The sequence below is a fragment of the Bombina bombina genome, chromosome 2 (assembly GCF_027579735.1).
Source record: "Bombina bombina isolate aBomBom1 chromosome 2, aBomBom1.pri, whole genome shotgun sequence".
NCBI lineage: Eukaryota > Metazoa > Chordata > Amphibia > Anura > Bombinatoridae > Bombina > Bombina bombina.
In genome coordinates this window covers 425,355,610-425,378,375 of record NC_069500.1, presented here as the reverse complement: position 1 = coordinate 425,378,375, position 22,766 = coordinate 425,355,610, and the positions used below count along the sequence as shown (strand labels likewise).

Sequence of the window (22,766 nt, the reverse complement as noted above, 5' to 3'; positions counted from 1 at the left end):
ATCACTCCTGACATGGACTTGAGTGATGGAAGCAGGCAGTGAAACTCGTCAACACTGATTGCTTAGGAGCTGTTAATACGAGTCTGGATGGGTTCACAGAAAGACTCTCTCTGCGTCTCCAGACTCTAACTTTCGTCAATGCTCTCTATGAGACGCTGACAAGACTACTTAAAACTCCAGTCCCATTTCAAAGGGTAGGTACCCTTCATAAGGAACTAATCCGAATCTTCTGACACTTCTGTGCCAACCTCCTGTGATGAAAGGCAAAGAATGACTGGGATATGAGGGAAGTGGGAGAGGTATTTAAGCCTTTGGCTGGGGTGTCTTTGCCTCCTCCTAGTGGCCAGGTTCTGTATTCCCACAAGGAATGAAGCCATGGACTCTCCTCATATTAAGAAGGAAATTGAAGTTTATGGGTGCTACTAATAAGATAAAACACCATCTTCAATAACATCTGCTACTTAATTTCCAGATATAGAAGTTGGATTTTTAAACCTCTATCATTTAACAAATGTAAGCTTTAAAGAAAGTGCAATAATACAGTATAAAACATACATTATATATATATATATATATATATATATATATATATATATATATATATATATATTATACATACTGTATATACACAGGTGAAATAAGTTCTGAATTGATTTATCTTTGTCTCATTTTGTTAAATCACAGAAACCTGACATTTTAACAGGGGTAGACTTTTTATATCATATATATATATATATATATATATATATATATATATATATATATATATATATATATATATATAAAATGAGACAAAGATAAATCATTTAAGAACTTTTTCCACCTTTAATGTGACCTATAAACTGTACAACTCAATTGAAAAACAAACTGAAATGTTTTAGGTAGAGGGAAGAAAAAATATAAAAATAATATGGTTGCATAAGTGTGCAGACCCTTAAACTAATACTTTGTCGAAGCACCTTTTGATTTTATTACAGCACTCAGTCTTTTTGGGTATCAGTCTATCAGCATAGCACATTTTGACTTGGCAAGATTTGCCCACTCTTCTTTGCAAAAACACTCCAAATCTGTCAGATTGTGATGGCATCTCCTGTGCACATCCCTCTTCAGATCACCCCACAGATTTTCAATCTGATTCAGGTCTAGGCTCTAGCTGGGCCATTCCAAAACGTTAATCTTCTGGTGAAGCCATTCCTTTGTTGATTTGGATGTATGCTTTGGGTCGTTGTCATTCTGAAAGATGAAGTTCCTCTTCATGTTCAGCTTTCTAGCAGAAGCCTGAAGGTTGTGCCAATATTGACAGGTATTTGGAACTGTTCATAATTCCCTCTACCTTTACTAAGGCCCCAGTTCCAGCTGAAGAAAAACAGCCCCAAAGCATGATGCTGCCACCAAAATGCTTCACTGTGGGTATGGTGTTCTTTTGGTGATGTGCAGTGTTGTTTTTGCGCCAAACATATCTTTTGGAATTATGGCCAAAAAGTTAAACCTTGGTTTCATCAGACCATAACACCTTTTCCCACATGCTTTTTGTAGACTTCAGATGTGTTTTTGCAAAATGTAGCCTGGCTTGGATGTTTTTCTTCGTAAGAAAAGGCTTTCGTCTTGCCACTCTACCCCATAGCCCAGACATATGAAGAATACGGGAGATTGTTGTCACATGTACCACACAGCCAGTACTTGCCAGATATTCCTGCAGCTCCTTTAATGTTGCTGTAGGCCTCTTGGTAGCCTCCCAGACCAGTTTTCTTCTCGTCTTTTCATCAATTTTGGAGGGACGTCCAGTTCTTGGTAATGTCAATGTTGTGCCCTATTTTCTCCACTTGATGATGACTGTCTTTACTGTGTTCCATGGTATATCTAATGCCTTGGAAATTCTTTTGTACCCTTCTCCTGACTGATACCTTTTAACAATGAGATCCCTCTGATGCTTTGGAAGCTCTCTGTGGACCATGGCTTTTGCTGTGGGATGCGACTGAGAAAATTTCAGGAAAGATCAACTAGAGCAGCTGAACTTTATTTGGGGTTTATCAGAGGCACTTTAAATGATGGCAGGTGTATGCTGACTCCTATTTAACATGATTTTGAATGTGATTGCTTAATTCTGAACACAGCTAAATCCCCAGTTATAAGTGCATACTTATGCAACCACATTATTTTAGTTTTTTTTGTTTTCTTCCCTCCACCTAAAAGATTTCAGTTTGTTTTTCAAGTTGTACAGTTTATAGGTCACATTAAAGGTGGAACAAGTTCTGAAATGATTTATCTTTGTCTCATTTTTTTACATCACAGAAACCTGACATTTTAACAGGGGTGTGTAGACTTTTTATATCCACTGTATATATACATATACACACACACACACACACACACACACACACAGTTGTATGCAAAAGTTTAGGCAACCCTGACAATTTCCATGATTTTCATTTATACATAATTGGGTGTTTGGATCAGCAATTTCATTTTGATCTATCAAATAACTGAAGAACACAGTAATATTTCAGTAGTGAAATGAGGTTTATTGGATTAACAGAAAATATGCAATATGCATCAAAACAAAATTAGTGCATAAATTTGGGCACCCCAACAGAAATATTGCATCAATATTTAGTAGAGCTTCCTTTAGCAGAAATAACAGCCTCTAGACACTTCCAATAGCCTGTAATGAGTGTCTGGATTCTGGATGAAGGTATTTTGGACCATTCCTCCTTGCAAAGCATCTCCAGTTCAGTTAGGTTTGATGGTTGCCGAGCATGGACAGCCCGCTTCAAATCACCCCACAGATTTTCAATGATATTCAGGTCTGGGGACTGGGACGGCCATTCCAGAACATTGTACTTGTTCCTCTGCATAAATGTAAGAGTAGCTTTTGAGCAGTGTTTTGGGTTGTTGTCTTGTTGAAATATCCAGCCCTGGCGTAACTTTAACTTTCTGACTGATTCCTCAACATTATTCTCAAGTATCTGCTGATATTGAGTGGAATCCATGCAACCCTCAACTTTAACAAGATTCCCAGTAACGGCACTGGCTACACAGCCCCACAGCATGATGGAACATCCACCAAATTTTACTGTGGGTAGCAAGCGTTTGTCTTGGATCGCTGTGTTCTTTTGCCGCCATGCATAACGCCCCTTGTTATGACCAAATAACTCAATCTTTGTTTTATCAGTCCACAGCACCTTCTTTCAAAATGAAGCTGGCTTGTCCAAATGTGCGTTTGCATACCTCAAGCAACTCTGTTTGCGGCGTATTCAAATCAACAAAATAACAAGGGTGCCCAAATTTATGCACCTGTCTAATTTAGTTTTGATGCATATTGCACATTTTCTGTTAATTCAATAAACCTTATTTCACTACTGAAATATTACTGTGTCCTTCAGTTATTTGATAGATCAAAATTAAATTGCTGATCCAAACACCCAATTATTTATAAATAAAAATCATGGAAATTGTCAGGGGTGCCTAATCTTTTGCATACAAATAAATAAATTATATATACACACACACACACACACACATATACATACACATATACATGCACACATACATTATATATATATATATATATATATATATATATATATATATATATATATATATATATATATATATATATATATCATTAAAATAACTGAATACAATATACATTTGACAAAAACACACCCTAAACAAATCCTTGCCATCGGGTACAATTATAGCACAATCTCTAAATAAATACTATGGATATCTGCTAGGTACATTAAATTCAAATGTAAACTCCCTGAATACTCACATAGAACTTGAGAAGGGCTCCATCTGAGTTACAGCACCATGACCTCCTGCCCAAATATTCATGGGCTGCATTCAGGAGCATGAGGGAGGAGGGCAGCATAGGTGTATAAGTATCTCCTACAAGAGTCATTAAGTATTGTCAGGAAAACAATCTAATGCATACAATTCAAAGATATTAGTCTGGATTGTAGTATTATATTTTACTACAAACTAGTAATAAAAATCCTCTATGTTGACATGATAGTGGTTCTTACATAAAATTTATGTAAGAACTTAACTGATAAATTAATTTCTTTCATATTGGCAAGAGTCCATGAGCTAGTGACGTATGGGATTTACAATCCTACCAGGAGGAGCAAAGTTTCCTAAACCTCAAAATGCCTATAAATATACCCCTCACCACACCCACAATTCAGTTTAACGAATAGCCAAGAAGTGGGGTGATAAAGAAAGGAGTAAAAAGCATCAACAAAGGAATTTGGAAATAATTGTGCTTTATACAAAAAAATCATAACCACCATAAAAAGGGGTGGGCCTCATGGACTCTTGCCAAGATGAAAGAAATGAATTTATCAGGTAAGTTCTTAAATAAATTATGTTTTCTTTCATGTACTTGGCAAGAGTCCATGAGCTAGTGAGGTATGGGATAGCAATACCCAAGATGTGGAACTCTACGCAAGAGTCACTAGAGAGGGAGGGATAAAAAATAAAAACAGAATTTATGCTTACCTGATAAATTTCTCTCTCTTGTGATGTATCAAGTCCACGGATTCATCCATACTTGTGGGATATTCTCCTTCCCTACAGGAAGTGGCAGAGAGAGCACCCACAGCAGAGCTGTCTATATAGCTCCTCCCTTAGCTCCACCCCCCAGTCATTCGACCGAAGGCTAGGAAGAAAAAGGAGAAACTATAGAGTGCAGTGGTGACTAAAGTTTTTTAAATAAAACTATACTACCTGTCTTAAATAGACAGGGCGGGCCGTGGACTCGACACATCACAAGAGAAAGAAATTTATCAGGTAAGCATAAATTCTGTTTTCTCTTGTAAGATGTATCGAGTCCACGGATTCATCCATACTTGTGGGATACCAATACCAAAGCTTTAGGACACGGATGAAGGGAGGGACAAGACAGGTTCCTTAAACGGAAGGCACCACTGCTTGTAGAACCTTTCTCCCAAAAATAGCCTCCGAAGAAGCAAAAGAATCGAATTTGTAAAATTTGGAAAAAGTATGAAGCGAAGACCAAGTCGCCGCCTTACAAATCTGTTCAACAGGAGCCTCATTTTTAAAAGCCCATGTGGAAGCCACTGCTCTAGTAGAATGAGCAGTAATTCTTTCAGGAGGCTGCTGGCCAGCAGTCTCATAAGCCATACGGATGATGCTTTGCAGCCAAAAAGAAAGAGAAGTAGCCGTAGCCTTTGACCTCTCCGCTTACCAGAATAGACAACAAACAATGAAGATGTTTGACGGAAATCTTTGGTTGCTTGTAAGTAGAACTTTAAAGCACGAACCACATCAAGATTGTGCAACAGACGTTCCTTCTTTGAAGAAGGATTAGGACACAGCGAAGGAACAACAATTTCCTGATTGATATTCCTATTAGAAAGAACCTTAGGAAGGAATCCAGGTTTGGTACTTAAAACCACCTTATCTGCATGGAAAATAAGATAAGGTGAGTCACACTGTAAAGCAGATAACTTAGAAACTCTTCGAGCCGAAGTGATAGCTACTAAAAACAAAACTTTCCAAGATAGAAGCTTAATATCTATGGAATGCATAGGTTCAAACGGAACCCCTTGAAGAACTTTAAGAACCAAGTTTAGGCTCCATGGCGGAGCAACAGGTTTAAATACAGGCTTGATCCTGACCAAGGCCTGACTAAACGCTTGAACGTCTGGGACATCTGCCAGACGTTTGTGTAAAAGAATAGACAAAGGAGATATTTGTCCCTTTAAGGAACTAGCTGATAATCCCTTCTCCAATCCTTCTTGGAGAAAAGACAAAATTCTAGGAATCCTAATCTTACTCCATGAGTAACCCTTGGATTCACACCAACAAAGATATTTGCGCCAAATCTTATGATAGATTTTCCTGGTGACAGGCTTTTTAGCCTGAATCAGGGTATCAATGACCGACTCCGAGAAACCACGCTTTGATAGAATCAGGCGTTCAATCTCCAAGCAGTCAGACGCAGAAAAATTAGATTTGGATGCTTGAACGGACCTTGGATTAGAAGGTCCTGTCTCATTGGCAGAGTCCACGGTGGAACAGATGACATGTCCACCAGGTCTGCATACCAAGTCCTGCGTGGCCACGCAGGCGCTACCAGAATCACCGAAGCTCTCTCCTACTTGATTCTGGCAACCAGACGTGGGAGGAGAGGAAACGGTGGAAATACATAAGCCAGATTGAAGGACCAGGGCACTGCTAGAGCATCTATCAGTACCGCCTGGGGATCCCGGGACCTGGACCCGTAACGCGGAAGTTTGGCGTTCTGTCGGGACGCCATCAGATCCAATTCTGGTGTGCCCCATAGCTGAGTCAGCTGGGCAAATACCTCCGGATGGAGCTCCCACTCCCCCGGATGAAAAGTCTGACGACTTAGGAAATGCGCCTCCCAGTTCTCTACCCCTGGGATATGGATTCCTGAGAGATGGCAAGAGTGATCCTCTGCCCATCGGATAATTTTGGTTACCTCCATCATCGCTAGAGAACCTCCTTGATGATTGATATAGGCTACAGTCGTGATGTTGTCCGACTGAAATCTGATGAATTTGGCCGCAGCTAGCTGAGGCCACACCTGAAGCGCATTGAATATTGCTCTCAGTACTAGAATGTTTATCGGGAGGAGAGATTCCTCCCGAGACCATAAGCCCTGTGCTTTCATGGATTTCCAGACTGCACCCCAGCCTAGCAGGCTGGCATCTGTCGTTACTATGAGCCACTCTGGCCTGCGGAAACATATTCCCTGAGACAGGTGGTCCTGAGACAACCACCAGAGAAGAGAATCTCTGGTCTCTTGGTCCAGATGTAGTTGAGGAGATAAATCTGCATAATCCCCATTCCACTGTTTCAGCATGTATAGTTGCAGTGGTCTGAGATGTAGGCGGGCATAAGGAAATATGTCCATTGCCGCTACCATAAGTCCGATTACCTCCATACACTGAGCCACTGATGGCCGAGGAATGGAATGAAGAGCTCAGCAAGTGATCAAAAGTTTTGATTTTCTGACCTCCGTCAGAAATATTTTCATTTCTACCGAGTCTATCAGAGTCCCTAGGAAGGAAACTCTTGTGAGAGGGACAAGAGAACTCTTTTTTATGTTCACCTTCCACCCGTGAAATCTCAGAAAAGCCAACACGATGTCCGTGTGAGACTTGGCTAGTTGGAAAGTCGACGCCTGAATTAAGATGTCGTCTAGATAAGGTGCCACTGCTATACCCCGCAGTCTGAGAACCGCCAAAAGGGACCCTAGCACCTTTGTGAAAATTCTGAGAGCCGTGGCCAACCCGAAGGGAAGGGCCACAAACTGGTAATGCCTGTCCAGAAAGGCAAATCTGAGGAATTGATGATGATCTCTGTGAATAGGGATGTGTAGATACGCATCCTTTAAGTCCACGGTAGTCATATATTGACCCTCCTGGATCAGAGGAAGAATAGTCTGAATGGTCTCCATCTTGAAAATGGTACTCTGAGGAATTTGTTTAGAATTTTGAGATCCAAGATTGGTCTGAAAGTTCCCTCTTTTTTGGGAACCACAAACAGGTTGGAGTAAAAACCTAGCCCTTGTTCCGCTCTTGGAACTGGGCGAATCACTCCCATGGTATGTAGGTCTTCTACACAGCGTAAGAACGCCTCTCTCTTTATCTGGTTTGCAGACGATTGAGAAATGTGAAATCTCCCCCTTGGGGGGGAGTCTTTGAAGTCCAGAAGATATCCTTGGGACACAATTTCTAAAGCCCAGGAATCGTGAACATCTCTTGCCCAAGCCTGAGCAAAGAGAGAGAGTCTGCCCCCTACTAGATCCGGTCCCGGATCGGGGGCTACCCCTTCATGCTGTCTTAGAGGCAGCAGCAGGCTTCTTGGCCTGTTTACCTTTGTTTCAAGCCTGGTTAGGTCTCCAGACTGACTTGGATTGGACAGAATTCCCCTCTTGTGCTGCAGGGGAAGTTGAAGAGGGACCACCCTTGAAGTTCCGAAAGGAACGAAAATTATTTTGTTTGGTCCTCATCTTATTTGTTTTATCCTGAGGGAGGGCATGGCCTTTCCCTCCAGTGATGTCTGAAATAATTTCTTTCAGTGTAGGCCCGAATAGGGTCTTTCCTTTGAAAGTGATGTTCAACAATTTAGATTTTGATGACACATCAGCAGACCAGGACTTAAGCCATAACGCCCTGTGTGCTAAAATGGCAAAACCTGAATTCTTTGCCGCTAATTTAGCCATTTGGAAAACGGCATCTGTAATGAAAGAATTAGCCAACTTAAGGGCCTTAATTCTATCCATAATATCCTCTAATGGAGTCTCCACCTGGAGAGCCTCTTCTAGAGCCTCAAACCAGAAAGCAGCTGCAGTAGTTACAGGAACAATGCATGCAATAGGTTGGAGAAGAAAACCTTGATGAACAAAAATTTTCTTTAGGAGACTCTCTAATTTTTTATCCATAGGATCTTTGAAAGCACAACTGTCTTCGATAGGTATAGTTGTACGCTTAGCAATAGTAGAAATAGCTCCCTCCACCTTAGGAACAGTCTGCCACGAGTCCTGTATGGTGTCAGATATGGGAAACATTTTCTTAAAAACAGGAGGGGGAGCGAACGGAATACCTGGTCTATCCCACTTCTTAGTAACAATAGTCACAATCCTCTTAGGGACTGGAAAAACATCAGTGTAAACAGGAACCTCTAAGTATCTGTCCATTTTACACAATTTCTCTGGGACCACTATAGGGTCACAATCGTCTAGAGTAGCTAATACCTCCTTGAGCAATAAGCGGAGGTGTTCAAGCTTAAATTTAAAGGCCGTCATATCAGAATCTGTCTGAGGGAGTGTCTTTCCTGAATCAGAAATCTCTCCCTCAGATAACAAATCCCTTACCCCTACTTCAGAACATTGTGAGGGTATATCGGATACGGCTACTAAAGCGTCAGATGGCTCAGCATTTGTTCTTAACCCAGAGCTGACACGCTTTCCTTGTAAACCAGGCAGTTTAGAGAAAACCTCTTGTAAAGTAAATGAATTAGACGCACTAGAGGTACTTGGCGTCAATTGTGCGGGCGTTACTGGTTGTGACACTTGGGGAGAGCTAGATGCTAAACCCTCATTTCCTTCTAACTGAGAATCATCTATTGCAATATTTTTACGTGCTAAAATATGCTCTTTATAATTTATAGACATATCAGTGCAAGTGGGACACATTCTAAGAGGGGGTTCTACAATGGCTTCTAAACACATAGAACAAGGATTCTCCTTGGTGTCAGACATGTTAAACAGGCTAGTAATGTAACAAGCAAGCTTGGAAAACACTTTAATCAAAGTAAATAACACTTTAAACAAAAACGGTACTGTGCCTTTAAGAGAAAAAAAGCTGCACAAACTCTGCAAAACAGTGTAAAAAAGCAGTAAACACAACAACATTTTTACAGTAGCATCATAAAGCCTTAGTAACTTTGCACAACTATGCAAATAAACAATTAACTCCTTAATGTAAAAACCGGATTGAAAAAAAAACTTAAAAACCTGTAAAATAACGTTCAGCACCTTGCCACAGCTCTACTGTGGCGCCTACCTGCCCTTTAGGAACGATTAGTGGGGAAAAAAACCTCTTTACAGCCCTCAAATACAGCAGGAATCTCTGGAGAAGTAGCTGGATGCTTCTGAGGTAAATAAACTGTGCAACTGAAAATAGGCCCCACCCACCTCACTCGATGTTATGGGGCCTAAAAAACACCACAGAGTGTTTCTTAAACTAGCCATGTGGGTTAATAACCCTTAAACAAGCCACAAAGACACCTTAAGTCCCTCAAAAAATGTTTTATTTGTAATTAAACCAAAACGTTTTTTCATATTAGTGTCACCAGCAACTATGAGCCCTTTATGCAAGCTTGGATTCCTCTTTTACTGAATACAGCTTACCCTTCCCTCATGGGGATATTGCCAGCCTTTTCTAGAAATAACACAGTCTGTCTAGAAAAAAATAGACTGAACATACCTTAATGCAGTTTAGCGTGCAAACTGTTCCCCCAACTGAAGTTTTCCTGTACTCTTCAGCCCTTGTGAGAACAGCAGTGGATCTTAGTTACAAAATGCTAAGATCATCATCCTCCCTGCAGAAATCTTCATCTCTTTTCTGCCAGAGAGTAAATAGTATACACCGGTACCATTTAAAATAACAAACTTTTGCTTGAGAAAATAAAAACTAACATTTTTGTCACCACACTCCTCTTTGCCCTTCCTAGCAGTTAAGCAGGCAGAGAGAATGACTGGGGGGTGGAGCTAAGGGAGGAGCTATATAGACAGCTCTGCTGTTGGTGCTCTCTCTGCCACTTCCTGTAGGGAAGGAGAATATCCCACAAGTATGGATGAATCCGTGGACTCGATACATATACAAAATATAAGTTTAATCTCATAAATGAAAGGAAAAAACTTAAATCAAAAGCAGAAGAATCAAACTGAAACAGCTGCCTGAAGAACTTTTCTACCAAAAACTGCTTCCGAAGAAGCAAATACATCAAAACGGTAGAATTTAGTAAATGTATGCAAAGAAGACCAAGTTGCTGCTTTGCAAATTTGATCAACTGCAGCTTCATTCTTAAAAGCCCACGAAGTAGAGACTGATCTAGTAGAATGAGCTGTAATTCTCTGAGGCGGGGCTTGACCTGACTCCAAATAAGCTTGATTAAGGAAACAGCCAAGGAAACAGCAGAAGCCTTCTGACCTTTCCTAGGACCAGAAAATATAACAAATAGACTAGAAGTCTTCCTGAAATATTTAGTAGCCTCAACATAATATTTCAAAGCTCTTACCACATCCAAAGAATGTAAGGATCTTTCCAAAGAATTCTTCGGATTAGGACACAAGGAAGGAACAACAATTTCTCTATTAATGTTGTTAGAATTCACAACCTTAGGTAAGAATTTAAATGAAGTCTGCAAAACCGCCTTATCCTGATGAAAAATTAGAAAAGAAGATTCACAAGAGAAAGCGGATAATTTAGAAACTCTTCTAGACGAAGAGATGGCCAAAGAAACAACACTTTCCAAGAAAGTAGTTTTAATGTCTAAAGAATGCATAGGCTCAAACGGAGGAGCCTGTAAAGCCTTCAAAACTAAATTAAGACTCCAAGAAGGAGAAATTGATTTAATGACAGGCTTGATACGAACCAAAGCCTGCACAAAACAATGAATATCAGGAAGTTTAGCAATCTTTCTATGAAATATAACACAAAGAGCAGAGATTTATCCTTTCAAGGAACTTGCAGACAAACCTTTATCCAAACCATCCTGAAGAAACTGTAAAATTCTAGGAATTCTAAAAGAATGCTAAAAGAATTTATGAGACGAACACCATGAAATTTAAGTCTTCCAAATTCGATAATAAATCTTTCTAGAAACAGATTTACGAGCCTGCAACATAGTATTAATCACTGAGTCAGAGAAACCTCTATGACTAAGCACTAAGCGTTCAATCTCCATACTGTCAAATTTAAAGATTTCAGATCCTGATGGAAAAACAGACCTTGAGATAGAAGGTCTGACCTTAGCGGAAGTGGCCAAGGTTGGCAACTGGACATCCGAACAAGATCCGCATACCAAAACCTGTGAGGCCATGCTGGAGCTACGAGCAGCACAAATGACTGCTCCATGATGATCTTGGAGATCACTCTTGGAAGAAGAACTAGAGGCGGGAAAATATAAGCAGGTTGATAACACCAAGGAAGTGTCAATGCATTCACTGCTTCCCCCTGAGGATCCCTAGACCTGGACAGGTACCTGGGAAGTTTTTTGTTTAGATGAGATGCCATCAGGTCTATTTCTGGAAGCCCCCACATCTGAACAATTTGAGAAAACACATCTGGGTGGAGACACCATTCTCCAGGATGTAAAGTCTGACGACTGAGGTAATCCGCTTTCCAATTGTCTATACCTTGGATATGAACCGCAGAAATCAGACAGGAGCTGGATTCCATCCAAACAAGTATCCGAGATAATGGTTTCATAGCTTGAGGACTGTGAGTCCCACCCTGATGACTGACATTGTCTGTCTGAAAACAAATTAATGGTTCTCTCTTCAACAGAGGCCAAAATTGAAGAGCCCTGAGAATCGCACGGAGTTCCAAAATATTGATTGGTAATCTCGTCTCTTGAGATTCCCAAACTCCTTGTGCTGTCAGAGATCCCCAAACAGCTCCCCAACCTAAAAGACTTGCATCTGTTGTGATCACAGTCCAGGTTGGATGAACGAAAGAGACCCCTAGAATTATACGATGGTGATCTAACCACCAAGTCAGAGAAAGTCGAACATTGGGATTTAAGGATATTAATTGTGATATCCTTATATAATCCCTGCACCATTGGTTCAGCATACAAAGCTGGAGAGATCTCATATGAAAACAAGCAAAGGGGATCGCGTCCGATGCTGCAGTCATGAGACCTAAAACTTCCATGCACATAGCCACTGAAGGGAATGACTTAGACTGAAGGTTCCGACAAGCTGCAACCAATTTCAAACGTCTCTTGTCTGTTAGAGACAAAGTCATGGACACTGAATCTATCTGGAAACCTAAAAAGGTTACCCTTGTCTGAGGAATCAAATAACTTTTTGGTAAATTGATCCTCCAACCATATCTTCGAAGAAACAACACTAGTTGATTTGTGTGAGATTCTGCAGAACGCAAAGACTGAGCGAGTACCAAGATATCGTCCAAATAATGTAATACCGCAATACCCCGCTCTCTGATTAGGACACCTAGAACCTTTGAAAAGATTCTTGGAGCTGTCGCTAGGCCAAAAGGAAAAGCAACAAATTGGTAATACTTGTCTAGAAAAGAGAATCTCAGGAACTGATAGTGATCTGGATGAATCAGAATATGAAGATATGCATCCTGTAAGTCTATTGTGGACATATAATGCCCTTGCTGAACAAAAGGCAGAATAGTCCTTATAGTCACCATTTTGAAAGTTGGTACTCTTACATATCGATTCAAAATCTTTAGATCCAAAACTGGTATGAATTAATTTTTTTTCTTTGGGATAGATTTGAATAAAACCCCAGACCCTGTTCCTGAAACGGAACTGGCATGATTACCCCTGACAAGTCCAGGTCTGAAACACACTTTAGAAAAGCCTGAGCCTTTACTGGGTTTACCGGAATGCATGAGAGAAAATATCTTCTCACAGGCGGTCTTACTCTGAATCCTATTCTGTATCAATGAGAGACGATACTCTGAATCCAATGGTTTTGGACCGAATTGATCCAAACATCTTTGAAAAATTTTAATCTGCCCCCTACCAGCTGAGCTGGAATGAGGGCCGCACCTTCATGCAGACTTGGGGGCTAGTTTTGATCTCTTAAATGGCTTGGATTTATTCCAATTTGAAGAAGGCTTCCAATTGGAAGCAGATTCCTTGGGGGAAGGATTAGGTTTTTGTTCCTTATTTTGTCGAAAGGAACGAAAACGGTTAAAAGCTTAAGATTTACCCTTAGGTTTTTTTTATCCTGAGGCAAAAAAACTCCCTTCCCCCCCCAGTAACAGTTGAAATTATTGAATCCAACTGAGAACCAAATAATTTATTACCTTGGAAAGAAAGAGATAGCAATCTGGACTTAGAAGTCATATCAGCATTCCAAGATTTGAGCCACAAAGCTCTTCTAGCTAGAATAGCTAAAGACATAGATTTAACATCAATTTTGATAATATCAAAAATGGCATCACAAATGAAATTATTAGCATGCTGAATCAACTTAACAATGCTAGGCAAATCACGATCCGATACTTGTTGCACTAAAGTATCCAACCAAAAAGTTGAAGCCTAAGAAGATGACCTGAATATAAATAAGCTTTCCTTAGATAAGATTCAAGTTTCCTATTTAAAGGATCTTGAAAAGAAGTACTATCTTCCGTAGGAATAGTAGTACATTTAGCAAGAGTAGAGATAGCCCCATCAACTTTGGAGATCTATTCCCAAAACTCCAATCTAACTTCTAGCAAAGGATACAATTTTTTAAACCTTGAAGAAGGAATAAAAGAAGTACCAGGCTTATTCCATTCCTAGTTTCCTCCATATCCAATGTAATCAACACTTCTTTTAACAAAGAACGAATATACTCCAATTTATATAATTAAGATGTTTTATCAGTGTCAATATCTGAGGCAGGATCTTCTGAATCAGATAGATCCTCATCAGAGAAGGATAATTCAGTATGTTGCTGGTCATTTGAAATTTCATCAACCTTATGAGAAGTTTTAAAAGACCTTTTACGTTTATTAGAAGGCGGAATGGCAGACAAAGCCTTCTGAATAGAATCAGAAATAAATTCTTTTAAATTTACAGGTATATCTTGTGCATTAGATGTTGAGGGAAAAGCAACAGGTAATGAACTACTACTGATGGATACATTTTCTGCAAGTAAATGTTTATCATGACAACTATTACAAACCACAGCTGGAGATATAATCACCACAAGTTTACAACAAATGCACTTAGTTTTGGTAGAACTGTTATCAGGCAGCAGGGATCCAACAGTGAATTCTGAGACAGGAACAGATTGAGACATCTTGCAAATGTAAGAGAAAAAAACAACATATAAAGCAAAATTAACAATTTCCTTATATGGCAGTTTCAGGAATGGGAAAAAATGCACACAGAATAGCCCTCTGACATAGAAAAAGGCAAGAGGCAAATCGGAATGGGTCTAAAATAATGAAAATATTTGGCGCACAACAAACAGAAAAATATTTTTTTGCCACCAAAAACGTCCGGAAACGTCACTCGCGTCATAGATTACGCAAAATTGTGAAAGTAAACGGCGTCAACTAAGACGCCGGAAATGACGAATTTGCGTCAACGAACGTAACTTTGCACCAAAAAATCTTGCGCCAAGAATGACGCAATAAACTTTAGCATTTTTGCGCCCTTGCAAGCCTAAGTCTGAAAAATTACAGTCAATTGAAAAAAGACTACACCTAAGGTAAGAAATACATTTCTAAAAAATGCATTTCCCAGATATGAAACTGACAGTCTGCAAAAGGAAATATACTGAAACCTGAATCATGGCAAATATAAGTACAATACATATATTTAGAACTTTATATACATACATAAAGTGCCAAACCATTGCTGAGAGTGTCTTAAGCAATGAAAACATACTTACCTGAAGACACCCATCCACATATAGCAGATAGCCAAACCAGTACTGAAACGGTTATCAGTAGAGGTAATGGAATATGAGAGTATATCGTCGATCTGAAAAGGGAGGTAGGAGATGAATCTCTACGACCGATAACAGAGAACCTATTAAATAGATCTCCCGTGAGGAAAAATATTGCATTCAATAGGTGATACTCCCTTCACATCCCTCTGACATTCACTGTACTCTGAGAGGAAACAGGATTCAAAAATGCTGAGAAGCGCATATCAACGTAGAAATCTTAGCACAAACTTACTTCACCACCTCCATAGGAGGCAAAGTTTGTAAAACTGAATTGTGGGTGTGGTGAGGGGTGTATTTATAGGCATTTTGAGGTTTAGTAAACTTTGCCCCTCCTGGTAGGATTGTATATCCCATACGGCCCTAGCTCATGGACTCTTGCCAATTACATGAAAGAAAGTAGGATTTACAAATGCATTAATCTCTAACCAAATGCTTTTCAAAAATTAAGAAGGCACATTGAGGACACTACCTGCTTTGCTGTCAGTATGAAGACGCTGTTGGCACATTGAAAGGAAAGTTTTCTCTTCATGCTGGATAATTCTGTGCAGTATGATCCATGGCAGCACTGAGGAGACAGAGGGTTCTTTTGGTTCCTCTTGTAAAGCCATACTGCAGTCTATCAACTGCAAATAAAAAGGATCAATTGTTATAGACATCAAGATGTATTATACTAAGGAGGAGAACCTTACTGCTTAAAACACCACTGTATAAGGTGCTCAAATTCCTTTTCATAGGAAGGTCTCCGGGAGACTTAGATTGTGTGTTATAAGTGATCTACGGGACACAATGAAGAATTTATATACCTGTGACCTCCAGTAAGAGGTTGTGCTAAGATAGAAGTCAGACATCTTACACAATGCTTATATGAAAGGAATGTTATTTGTATACTGCCAAAAGGCAGGATTGACTGTGTTACTTATACCAGTAATAATTGTACACAATATTTAGACTGCTACCTTTATATGGCTCTGTTCAGTTTCTGTGTAGTGTGAATTACCTGTATGAGCAAGCAGATTAGAAAACATTGTGGGATACCTGTATAAGGTTGTTGCTCAAGCGGATCAGTCGTGAGGTTAGAGAGGAACCCTGTGGGATGCTGCGGCTGGATGATAGAGACAGATCAATTCCTACGAGTAGCTGTGTTGCTGTGACAACCCATTCTTCTTTATCTGTAGCCGACGTCAAATTTACCATTTGCTGGATAGCTTCATTCAGGGCAACCTCGGAGCACTCAAAGCACTGTTGGAAATCTTCCAGCTTAAGCAAAGAGTCCTGTACATAAAAGGAATCCTTATACATTATATGCAATGACAAATTGGTCATCAGGGATATAGCATTTCTACTTCAAAGAATATGTTCTTAACCCCAGTGCAACTAGAATACTATAATGAGGTTATAAAACAAGATTTTGTTTTTCACTATATGGTCAGAGTAAACTTATTTTACATCTTCCCTTCCATCATAAAACCAAAATGTCAATGCATTGAAAAGTTTAACTTTTTTTATGACTTTGTTTTAAATTATTATTATTCTTTATTTATAAAGCGCCAACAGATTCCTCAGCGCTGTTTATGGGTACGAAGATATAAGTACAACGGTGAAACAATACAAAACAAACATTTTCAGACAAATACAGGGGGAATTGAGGGCCCTATTCCCGTGGGAACTTACAATCTAGATGGGTAGGAGGATGGGAAACAGGAGGTGGGGACTGCAAAGGTGAGAATGATGTTACTGAGGAGTTAGAGGAAGGCAACTGTTGGTTAAGTGAAATTTATTTGTTAGTGAGTTGGGTGATAAGCTTCCCTGAACAAAAAGGTCTTTAGGGACCATTATAAAGGGCAGGTTAGGGGAAAGTCTGACAGCTCAAGGAAGTGTGTTCCAGAGGGTTGGTGCCGCACGAGCGAAGCCCTGTATTCTAGCATGGGAGGAGGTGATGGTAGAGGAGGCAAGGAGCAGGCTGGAGTATATTTGTTGATGAGGGAGGACAGGAAGGGTGGAGCAACATTAGTGATGGCTTTGTGGGTGGGAATTTTGCATTTAATTCTGCATGCGTGAATTGGGAGTCAGTGAAGGGACTCACAGAGAGGTGCAGCAGATACAGAGCGTCGGGAGAGGTGGATTAGCCAGGCAGAAGCATTTAGGATGGATTGAAGGGGGTAAAGGCAGGAGAGAGGGAGGCCAGTTAGTAGGTTATTACAGTAGTCAAGTCGGGAAATTACCAGGGAGTGGATTAGCTCTTTAGTAGTTTCAGCGCTCAGAAACAGACGAATTTTGGACGAGTTTCAAATTTGTAAACCTTTTCTAGAAAGCAACTCGCCGTGCCCCCGCAACTAAAATTCTCTCTAAATAAGTGTTCTCCCCAAGATCTATTTAATGGGCATGCCATCCGGCTGATTTTAATGACCACCTGCTAAATATTTCAGCCATTATTAAGCTAAAATGTCAATGTTTGTTGCACAAAATCTCATTAAATTAATTTATTTTAAATAATATAATTCATTGGAGATTGGATAGGATAGCTTAAATGGACAATAAACATTTTCTTTCCATGATTCAGATAGATCATGCAATTTTAAACAACCTTTCAATATATCTAATTAGCTTCAATTTTTTTGGTATCCTTTGTTGAAAGGCATGCCTAGGTAGGCTCAGGAGCAGCATTGCACTACTGGGAGCTTATTGCTGATTGCTGGCTTGCTTGAAACGAGAAAGGTTTGGATTTCAGAAAAGTTTGAATTTTAGAATATTTGAATATCTGCATCTGTAAAATGGGACAGCTTAAAGAGGGGATGGGACTGAGTGTAAACAACAATATCTTATGTCATTGAGGCAATATTTACATGTAATAATACAGCTTATACATGCAACCTACAGGTAGTTTTTGATTATTTTTAAGTTTTGTATACATAGTACCAGAAGAAAGAAAAAGTATGGTACTGTAATCAGAAAGGTAGTACTCACTGGAGTAGCATTTGCATTTTAGAATACAATAGACAAACCAAAGACACAGGGAGAGAAGATTGTGACTTACTATAGGGGAAAATAGTCATATTGACTAATTTTATTTTTAAAGAAATAATGAAAAAGTCTTGATTTTTTTTTTAAAAAAACTCTGGATTTTAGAATTCCAGATTTAGGTAATTGTACCTGTGCAGCCTTTAATAAATAATATTAGTAGAGTTGCTCACCAGGTGTCAAGTCAACCCTACTGGGAGGAGTTTGCCTTGCTCTAGATGTGACAAAGCCATTCACCTGATAAATGAATGGAGGACCATACATGTCACCCCAAACCAATCTACATCCTAAAATCCCAAAATACTGGCATTCTTTGTACCTGAGACATTAGCCTGCTGTATCATGTCGCCCAAAAACTATGCACGTCAAATACTGTAAATTAGTAATAACGACCTATGAGAAATCTTCAAGAGCATGGTGCTAATGCTCTATAAACTGGAGTTATAAGGGACAAATGTAAAAGTAGGCATTATTATAAATAGCTACCACCATAAGCTAAATAAAACTTGTTGATGGAGGAGGCATAGGCAAGTTAAGAGGCTTTCCCACAGAACTAAACTGAGTGAAACTGTCATGAGAAAAAAAATCCAAAATAACTCCAAAAACATGAAGGGATCAGTGAACCATTTTGATAGTTAACTATCAGCCCATCTTGTTGTAGGCACTCTATAATCATGGATGTGCAGGCAAATGCTAACCTTTAAGATTAGGCCATAGAGGGTGTTGACTATCAAGAATGCAGAAATTCCCAGGAGCCAGAACATGGAGAGAAAGGCAGTGAAAGTTTCAGCAAGGCCAAAGGAAAAATATTGATGATAAAAGCAAAGAGGGAAAAACCTAAAGTGATGAGGATGAATATGAATACACAGTTAAAGGGACTGTCTACTCCAGAATTTTTTTTGTTTAAAAAATAAAATTTATGCTTACCTGATAAATTTATTTATTTATTGACACGGTGAGTCCACGGATCATCTCTAATTAGAGCATGGAATTTTAAGCAACTTTCTAATTTACTCCTATTATCAAATTTTCTTCATTCTCTTGGTATCTTTATTTGAAATGCAAGAATGTAAGTTTAGATGCCGGCCCATTTTTGGTGAACAACCTGGGTTGTCCTTGTTGATTGGTAGATAAATTCATCCACCAATAAAAAAAGTGCTGTCCAGAGTTCTGAAACCAAAAAAAGCTTAGATGCCTTCTTTTTCAAATAAAGATAGCAAGAGAACAAAGAAAATTTGATAATAGGAGTAAATAAGAAAACATAATTTATGCTTACCTGATAAATTCCTTTCTTCTGTTGTGTGATCAGTCCACGGGTCATCATTACTTCTGGGATATAACTCCTCCCCAACAGGAAATGCAAGAGGATTCACCCAGCAGAGCTGATATAGCTCCTCCCCTCTACGTCAGTCCCAGTCATTCGACCAAGAATCAACGAGAAAGGAGTAACCAAGGGTGAAGTGGTGACTGGAGTATAATTTAAAAGATATTTACCTGCCTTAAAAACAGGGCGGGCCGTGGACTGATCACACAACAGAAGAAAGGAATTTATCAGGTAAGCATAAATTATGTTTTCTTCTGTTATGTGTGATCAGTCCACGGGTCATCATTACTTCTGGGATACCAATACCAAAGCAAAAGTACACGGATGACGGGAGGGATAGGCAGGCTCATTATACAGAAGGAACCACTGCCTGAAGAACCTTTCTCCCAAAAATAGCCTCCGAAGAAGCAAAAGTGTCAAATTTGTAAAATTTGGAAAAAGTATGAAGCGAAGACCAAGTTGCAGCCTTGCAAATCTGTTCAACAGAGGCCTCATTCTTAAAGGCCCAAGTGGAAGCCACAGCTCTAGTGGAGTGAGCTGTAATTCTTTCAGGAGGCTGCTGTCCAGCAGTCTCATAGGCTAAACGTATTATGCTACGAAGCCAAAAAGAGAGAGAAGTAGCAGAAGCTTTTTGACCTCTCCTCTGTCCAGAATAAACGACAAACAGGGAAGAAGTTTGGCGAAAATCTTTAGTTGCCTGCAAGTAGAACTTGAGGGCACGAACTACATCCAGATTGTGTAGAAGACGTTCCTTCTTTGAAGAAGGATTTGGACACAAGGATGGAACAACAATCTCTTGATTGATATTCCTGTCAGTGACTACCTTAGGTAAGAACCCAGGTTTAGTACGCAGAACTACCTTGTCTGAGTGAAAAATCAGATAAGGAGAATCACAATGTAATGCTGATAACTCAGAGACTCTTCGAGCCGAGGAGATAGCCATTAAAAACAGAACTTTCCAAGATAACAATTTTATATCAATGGAATGAAGGGGTTCAAACGGAACACCCTGTAAAACGTTAAGAACTAAGTTTAAACTCCATGGCGGAGCAACGGTTTTAAACACAGGCTTGATCCTAGCTAAAGCCTGACAAAAGGCCTGGACGTCTGGATTTTCTGACAGACGTCTGTGTAACAAGATGGACAGAGCTGAAATCTGTCCCTTTAATGAACTGGCTGATAAACCCTTTTCTAAACCTTCTTGTAGAAAGGACAATATCCTAGGGATCCTAACCTTACTCCAGGAGTAACGTTTGGATTCACACCAGTATAGGTATTTGCGCCATATTTTATGGTAAATCTTTCTGGTAACAGGCTTCCTAGCCTGTATCAGGGTATCAATAACCGACTCAGAAAAACCACGTTTTGATAAAATCAAGCGTTCAATTTCCAAGCAGTCAGTTTCAGAGAAGTTAGATTTTGATGTTTGAATGGACCCTGTATCAGAAGGTCCTGTCTTAGAGGTAGAGACCAAGGCGGACAGGATGACATGTCCACTAGATCTGCATACCAAGTCCTGCGTGGCCATGCAGGCGCTATTAGAATCACAGATGCTCTCTCCTGTTTGATTTTGGCAATCAATCGAGGAAGCAGCGGGAAGGGTGGAAACACATAAGCCATCCCGAAGTTCCAAGGTGCTGTCAAAGCATCTATCAGAACCGCTCCCGGATCCCTGGATCTGGACCCGTAGTGAGGAAGTTTGGCGTTCTGGCGAGACGCCATGAGATCTATCTCTGGTTTGCCCCAACGTCGAAGTATTTGGGCAAAGACCTCCGGATGAAGTTCCCACTCTCCCGGATGAAAAGTCTGGCGACTCAAGAAATCCGCCTCCCAGTTCTCCACTCCCGGGATGTGGATTGCTGACAGGTGGCAAGAGTGAGACTCTGCCCAGCGAATTATCTTTGATACTTCCATCATTGCTAGGGAGCTCCTTGTCCCTCCCTGATGGTTGATGTAAGCTACAGTCGTGATATTGTCCGACTGAAACCTGATGAACCCCCGAGTTGTTAATTGGGGCCAAGCCAGAAGGGCATTGAGAACTGCTCTCAATTCCAGAATGTTTATTGGAAGGAGACTCTCCTCCTGATTCCATAATCCCTGAGCCTTCAGAGAATTCCAGACAGCGCCCCAACCTAGTAGGCTGGCGTCTGTTGTTACGATTGTCCAGTCTGGCCTGCTGAATGGCATCCCCCTGGACAGGTGTGGCCGATAAAGCCACCATAGAAGAGAATTTCTGGTCTCTTGATTCAGATTCAGAGTAGGGGACAAATCTGAGTAATCCCCATTCCACTGACTTAGCATGCACAATTGCAGCGGTCTGAGGTGTAGGCGTGCAAAAGGTATTATGTCCATTGCCGCTACCATTAAGCCGATCACCTCCATGCATTGAGCTACTGACGGGTGTTGAATGGAATGAAGGACACGGCATGTATCTTGAAGCTTTGTTAACCTGTCTTCTGTCAGGTAAATCTTCATTTCTACAGAATCTATAAGAGTCCCCAAGAATGGAACTCTTGTGAGAGGAAAAAGAGAACTCTTCTTTTCGTTCACTTTCCATCCATGCGACCTTAGAAATGCCAGAACTAACTCTGTATGAGACTTGGCAGTTTGAAAGCTTGAAGCTTGTATTAGAATGTCGTCTAGGTACGGAGCTACCGAAATCCCTCGCGGTCTTAGTACCGCCAGAAGGGCACCCAGAACCTTTGTGAAGATTCTTGGGGCCGTAGCCAATCCGAATGGAAGAGCTACGAACTGGTAGTGCCTGTCTAGGAAGGCAAACCTTAGATACCGGTGATGATCTTTGTGAATCGGTATGTGAAGGTAAGCATCTTTTAAATCCACTGTGGTCATGTACTGACCCTTTTGGATCATGGGTAAGATTGTCCGAATAGTTTCCATTTTGAACGATGGAACTCTTAGGAATTTGTTTAGAATCTTTAAATCTAAGATTGGCCTGAAAGTTCCCTCTTTTTTGGGAACCACAAACAGGTTTGAGTAGAACCCTTGTCCTTGTTCCGACTGCGGAACCGGATGGATCACTCCCATTAATAACAGATCTTGTACGCAGCGTAGAAACGCTTCTCTCTTTATCTGGTTTGTTGACAACCTTGACAGATGAAATCTCCCTCTTGGGGGAGATAATTTGAAGTCTAGAAGGTATCCCTGAGATATGATCTCTAGCGCCCAGGGATCCTGAACATCTCTTGCCCAGGCCTG

At 40.2% G+C, this 22,766-nt stretch overlaps 1 protein-coding gene across 1 annotated transcript in view; it reads right to left on the bottom strand.

The window, feature by feature from the left end:
- The window catches only part of CABIN1 (calcineurin binding protein 1), a 1,089,846-nt gene that overhangs the window by 836,963 nt on the left and 230,117 nt on the right, over positions 1 to 22,766 (bottom strand). The window contains exons 17-19 of the mRNA XM_053701973.1: positions 16,244 to 16,480; positions 15,678 to 15,831; positions 3,776 to 3,891 (exon numbers count right to left, since the gene is read on the bottom strand). Coding sequence (XP_053557948.1) covers positions 3,776 to 3,891; positions 15,678 to 15,831; positions 16,244 to 16,480 — 507 coding nt within the window. The remainder of the gene's footprint in view (positions 1 to 3,775; positions 3,892 to 15,677; positions 15,832 to 16,243; positions 16,481 to 22,766) is intronic.